The sequence below is a fragment of the Chrysochloris asiatica genome, unplaced genomic scaffold (genome assembly GCF_000296735.1).
Source record: "Chrysochloris asiatica unplaced genomic scaffold, ChrAsi1.0 scaffold00034, whole genome shotgun sequence".
NCBI classification, from domain to species: Eukaryota; Metazoa; Chordata; class Mammalia; order Afrosoricida; family Chrysochloridae; genus Chrysochloris; species Chrysochloris asiatica.
Genome location: NW_006408552.1, coordinates 18110699 through 18117258, shown reverse-complemented (window position 1 = coordinate 18117258; position 6560 = coordinate 18110699). Strand labels below are relative to the sequence as shown.

The 6560-nt window shown below is 48.0% G+C and overlaps 1 protein-coding gene across 1 annotated transcript in view; it reads right to left on the bottom strand.

The window, feature by feature from the left end:
- The window catches only part of SNX8 (sorting nexin 8), a 61346-nt gene extending 55007 nt beyond the window's left edge, over positions 1 to 6339 (bottom strand). The window contains 1 exon segment of the mRNA XM_006859879.1: positions 6243 to 6339. Within this exon segment, the coding sequence (XP_006859941.1) occupies positions 6243 to 6339 (97 nt within the window).
- Positions 6340 to 6560: the final 221 nt, after the last annotated feature.

The following is a 6560-nucleotide window of genomic DNA, read 5'->3' as shown; positions in this document are numbered from 1 at the left end:
CGACTCGATGGCACTGTAACAACTAACGCTACCAGAGCTCCTTAAGCACTAGACTACTACACTGTAGAGATGATGGTTCAAACCAACACAGCACACCATGCGAGAATAGACTTGGTGATCTGTTTCCATAAGGATGACACTCTTGGAAACCCTATGGGGCAGTTCTACTCTGCCACCTGGGGTCACCAGGACTCGAAAGCATCTAGCAATAACAACCTGTTTTGGCTATTACATATAAAACTGCTATCAGCCATCACCAGCAGGTTTCATTTCTCTGGGATAAATGCCCAGCAGTACAATTGCTGGGCTGGATACTTAGCACTTTAGAGAAACTGACAAACTCTTGTCTAACATAGCAGCACCAGTTTACAGTCCCACCATCCATGCATCCTCACCCACATTAGTGGTATTGCTATTTGTTATTTTAGCTACTAGGAGAACGATGAGACAGTCTGCTCCCATAAAGATAACAGCCTAGGAAACCCTAAGGGGCATTTCTCCTCTGTCATAGGGGGTGACTGGAAGTCAAAAATCAACAGGGCAGCACCTGACAACAAGAACACAATAAAAACCAACAAGAACAACATAATAAAAACATATACAGCAAGAAAACACTGCCGTGCCTCAGGGGAATTCCTTTCCTCTGCAATTTGGTCCAGAGTCTCACTCTCTATCCACCCTTGGAACGGGAGTGCTCCTACCTGCAAGCCCTGGAGGTGTTAATGACTGTCTCCTTCACTACACAAGCAAGTAAAGGAAGCCAGAGCATTAAACCTGCATGAAAACCATCATGCCAGACTCACCCTCCACAGCTAACACAGTGGGCAAAATGTGTCTTCCTACTGCAGTTTTCTTAGGAAGTTAAAAATAACACTAAAGCAGGATTCCCCTAGGCAGAACACATCTCTTTCATGCTGACCACAAATTCAGGCAAAATCTGTTCTGTGTAAGTGACTGGGCTAGTTCCTCTTTCTTCAAATGAACACATTTTACCTTGCAAATTGTATGGGGAGTGGGGGAGGGTGTTTGTATGTGAGACAGATGAGGCGGTCTGCTTCCCATTGGAAACCCTATGGGGCAGTTCTACTCTGTCCTCCAGGGATACTATGAATCAGAACCAACTCCATGACAATGGGTTTGGGGGTACAAGAAAAAATTGCAACTCTAGTGTGTATAAGGAAGGGACAGTGAAGAGAAGGAAGTCTTCATCTTTGAACACTAGTAGCATTTTGAGGTATGATTTATCACAGTAACACACAGACACCGGAAATGATAGCCGGGTGAAGTCCTACAATGTGCATATGGAAACGAAGAAGAGCAGGGACCAGCAACTACATGGCAGAAGTCAGGCAAAGGTGGGTGCATGGCTAAGGAGTTGGGAGTCCACCCCAGGTCTGAGCAGACACAGGGCTGAATGGAAGATACAGAATTTTGAGGCTAGAGACACCACTCCATTCTCCCTAGTTCCAAAGATGACATTCAGGCCCACAGGACGGTATGAGGCGGAGAAATGATCCAACCAAATAGAATCCATAGTGGCCTTTGAATCCATCTGGACTCATACCTTCAACTACTAACCTAAAGGTAGGCAGCTGGAACCCACCTTGCAGCACTCAGAAGAAAGTCCTGGTGATCTGCTTCCATCAAGATTGTGTTAGCTGCCATAGATTCCCAATCATGGCAAACCTGTATGAGTGTCAAGAGTAGAATTGTGCTCCTAAGGGTTTTCAAAGCTGTGATCTTTTGGAAGCAGATTGCCAGGTCTTTCTTCCAAGGCACTTTTGGGTGCTTCAAAATACCAACCCTTCAGCTAGTTGTTGAATGCTTAATCGTTTGCACTGCCATAAAGATGACAGCTGTAAACATCCTGTAAAGCACAATTCTACTCTGTACCCCCATGGGTCACCATGAAAAGAATGATTCATAAACAAATAAAAACCTGTTGATGTCGAGTCAATTCCAATTCCTTATATAGGACAGAGCAGAACTGCCCCACAGGGTTTCCAAAACTGTCAATCTTCATGGGAGCAGATGGCTTCATCTTTCTCCCAGGAAATGGCTGCTGGGTCCGAGTTGCCTTTTGCTAGCAGCTGAGCACCTGACTGCTGCGTCACCAGGACTCCTTTATGAGGATATTGTTGCTGCTGCAGTTAAATGCGGCCATGTTGGTTCCAACTCATAGCAATCCTGTACAGCGCTTCCAAGGACGACTGGTGGGTTTGAACTGCCAACCTTTTGGTTAGCAGTCCAGTCCTTGTCTTATAGCGCCACACCGAGACTCAACTGAGAGCTATGATTGTTATTGTTGCTGTTCAGTGCCATTGAGTTGGTTCCGACACATAGCGACCCTGTGTGGGGTTTCCAAGGAATGGCTGGTGAGCTTGAACCGTTGACCTTGTGGTTCAAACCAACCTTGCAGTCCAGCACGTTAACCCATAGCACCACACCAGTACTCCACTATGGAACACAGTGATAATTGTACAAGGGGGCTTCAAAAGATTCCGGGGGAAAAAAAAAAAAAAGGATAATGGAATTTTTCTGTGAACTTTTTGAAAGCCCCCTTATGTACCCTGTAAATTTGCCATTCTTATTCTAAGTCACAGTCACTGAGCTCTGTAACTCCAAGAAATATCATCCACAAAGGGTCAGTACCAAACTATAGAAAGAACATCTACAAAGCAACTTATTTAAAAAAAGCAACTCCAATGCTTATCCTATGGGGCCATGGCACCTTCACAGTTTAGGAGGCTAGAAGTCTAAGTTCAGGGTGGCAGCTCTAGGGGAAGGCTTTCTCTTGTGTCTAGGGTCCAGCACAGAGACCCAGGCATGTGCTCTACTCTTGACTCTTCTTTCTTGGTGGTAATGATGTCCCTCTCATCTCTGCTCCCTTCTCTGTTCTTTATCTCTTGTAAGATACAAGGTGATACAGCCACATTCCAAGGAAACTCCCCTTACATGGATCAGAGCTATGCCCTAAGTAAGAGGTTTACATCCCACCCTCATCCCCTTCTACCTGTCCACCAGATAGGCTGATCACATCACTGCACAGCTGCCAAACTACATCATTGCAAAACTGACAAACCACTAAGAATTGTGGCCCAGTCAAGCTGACAGACACTTTGGGGGGCACAATCAATCCATGACAACCCCACATTGCTGAGACAGCTGGCAGTAGCCTAGCCCTGGTGGCATAGTGGTTGAGTGCTTGGCCGTTACCCAAAAGGTCGGCAATTAGAATCCACCATCGATTCCACAAGAGAAAACCATGGCAGTCTGCTTGATCCCATAAAGATCTCTTAGGAACCCTATAGGGTTGGTGGTGGCAGTGGTTGTATGCCACTGAATTAGTTTCAACTCAGAGCAACCCTGTATTAGGGTTTCCATGGTTGTAAATCTTTAAGGGAGCAGAAAGCTCATCTTTCTCCCACAGAGCAACTGGCAGATTCACTCAACTGACATTTTGGGTTAGTAGCCCAGCTCATAATCCACTAGGCCACCAGGACTCCTTACAGCTAAGGATATGCGTTTAAAAAAACAACAGCTGGCTTCCAATCAGCTCCACCTGTGGCGCCCCCATGTGTTTCAGAGTAGACCTGTGCTCCACCGGGTTTTCAATGAGTGATTTTTCAGGAGCACTTCTGGATGGTTTGAACCTCCAACTTTTCAGTTTCTAGCTGAATGCTTAGCCTTTTGCAATACCCATGAGCTCTGTATTCAGGTTCACTCTTGATAAGAGGTCTACAACCACAGCAAGGCAACTGGGGAAATGCCCCAACTTAGGGCAAATTATTGACCTCTAGATTTTAGTTTCCTCAATGTGAAAAAGTTCTCTTTAGCCAATTCAGTGCCCTGACAGGAGGGTCACACAATGGCTGGACATAACAGGATGCCCCCCAGAGCCTATGAGCCACACTCTGAGACTCACAGACTAATAGAAAGGCCGCAGACTGGACAGTGCTCAGTTCTCAAATGTCACTCGGTAGTGGAGGATCAGAGAGAGAGCAGACCTCCAATGAGATGGACTGACACAGCGGCTCCAACAATGGGCTCAAACATAACAATTGTGAGGATGCAGGGTAGTGTTTCGTTCTATTGTGCACAGAATCACTGTGAGTCGGAACCAACTCTCGGCACCTAATACCACCACCACAATAGATGTCAGTGGGCAACATTAGCACTCCTACTAACATCACCATGGCCCCAAATAATTCCAGGAATTCCATGGGAATTCCAGGTGACCAAAGGGAGAACAGTGTCATACAGAGGCTTCTATTATCTGCTAATCACACTAGAATGGCAGCCACTGGACTAGTCTTACAAGACATGTCTGTGCCACAGCTAGCAACTCTGAACCACTTCCCCACCAGGTGGAATGAATGTTCCTATGCAATGGAAGCCTCCCATTCTCAAGATATCTGGCCAGGGGAATGGGTCCAGACTGGGGGGGGTCGGCAGACAGTGTAGTCAACTGGCCCACTTGATTCTGACACATATCTTTAGTGCAGAGTAGAACTGTCTCATTTAGCTCCCATGACTGCCAATCTTTACAGAAACAGACTATCACCTCTTTTTTTCTGGGGAACAGCTGGTGGATTCAATCCATTGACCTTTTGGTTAACAGCTGAGCACCTTAACCACATCACCACTAGAGCTCCTCCCTACTTCCAACAGTGTTGCCATCAAGTCTGTTCCAACTCACAGCGACTCTGCATAGGGTTTCCAAAGAGCAGCCGGTGAGTTTGAACCACCAACCTTTCGGTTCAAACTGACCTTGCAGTCCAGTGCTTATCCTACAGCACCACACCATAACTCTACTACCAACAGTAGTATATTCCAATGTCCCCTCCCCTTAACAGAAATACTATCATTGAATCCCTTCAGATTTATAAAAACTGAGGTATTTTATTTTGTTTTAATCTGCATTTCCCTGATTATCAGTGATGTTTAGTTTTTTTCTTTTTTTCTTGCTTATTTCCCTTGGAACAGCCTCCAGTACAGAGAGCTGTCAGTTCCCCTTTTCTGCCCAGTTCTTATAGAGCTGTCTTTTTTTTTTTTCTTTTTCTTCTTCTAATTGACTGTGGATGTTCTTTCTGTGTTTTGGATACTGACCCTTGGTGGATGGTATATTTTGAGGTTACAGAGTTAGAATAAAAATGGCAAAATGCCACCTCTTTTTCCCCCAGAGCAGATGAGATGGTGGGTACAAACTACTGACCTTTGGGTAAATAGACAAGCACTTAAACACTGTGCCTCCACTAGCCTTAAACTTGGGACCTATGAACACAACCAGAAACAAAAGTCAAGTAGGAAAAATACACAACTTAAGGCTACTTCAAGGAGCCCAACCAACCAAGCTTTTGGTTCAAAAGACGACTGTCTGCTTCTTGGTGGTTTGCCAAGGAGTTGGTTTCGACTCATTTCTTTCGCTCGCTGGTAGTTTTGAATTGCTGGCCTTGAATTTAGCAGCCCGACTCATAACTACTATGCTACAGAACTCCAAGACCCTAATCTGTCCGGTAGTGTATAGAAGTTTTATTAACACAATCACAGTCCACTATTTTCCTCCTCAGTGACAACACAGGCAGACAAGAGTCCTCCTCCACGCTCCATGAAGAATTAACTCACATCCGTTGTGGAATTGTCAATGCTAGAGCTTTCTTTTCCTTTTAATGAAGTCATTTACAGAGCAAGTTGGTGGTGTACTGTGGAGTAGGGTTTCTGTGGAGTAGGGTTTCGCATCTTTCTCCCGGCAGGTAGCCAGACTCATAACTACGCTACCAGAGATCCTTACGGAGCAAGTTAACAGGTGGGAACATATAGGACCAAGACCACAAGCTCAAGAAGGAGCCATGAGAAGAACACGGGAGTAAGTAGAGGAAAATAGTCAAAGTTGGAGGAGGGCAGGGGCCCGCCCCCATAAAGATCCCCTGGGCTCGAGGCCCCCAGGAAGTTTGGGGGCGCTGCATGTCCCTGAGGACAGCCCAAGCAGGCGCTGGAAAAGTCCCGGAGACACGCCCGAGCAGAGTCAGAACTTCCGAACCTGAGCAGGTGGCTCGGGTTAGAACTCGGGCATGGCGGCGAACCCGGGATGCGAACCCAGGCCCCCAGATCCCTCCGCTCACGCGGGTCGGTGGGACCAGGTTCGGGCGGGGCGCCCCCTCCGGCGGCAGGAAGCGCGCGAAGCCTGGCTCCGAGGTCGCCCCAAGGAAGGAGCCGCCTGCCACCCACCGAACCAACTCTACCTGCAACTGGGGGACCCGCCTCCTCTTCGCCAACCTCCGACTCAGCTGCCGCCGCGACTGCCGCGGGAGGCAGCGGGTCCATAGCGCGGCCAGTCATGTGAACCCGCGCGCCCACGTGACTTCCTCCACACCACCGCCCGCCAGCCAGACCTCTGCGAGGACACGCCCCCGCCAACCCGGGCCCCACCGCAAGGACTCGCCCGACCCTCAGGACACGCCCCTGCCGGCCCGGACTCCTCCTCGAGGACACGCCCTAGCCCTCAGGACACTCCCCTGCCAGCCCGAGCACTGCCGCAAGGACACGCCCCAGCCCTCCGG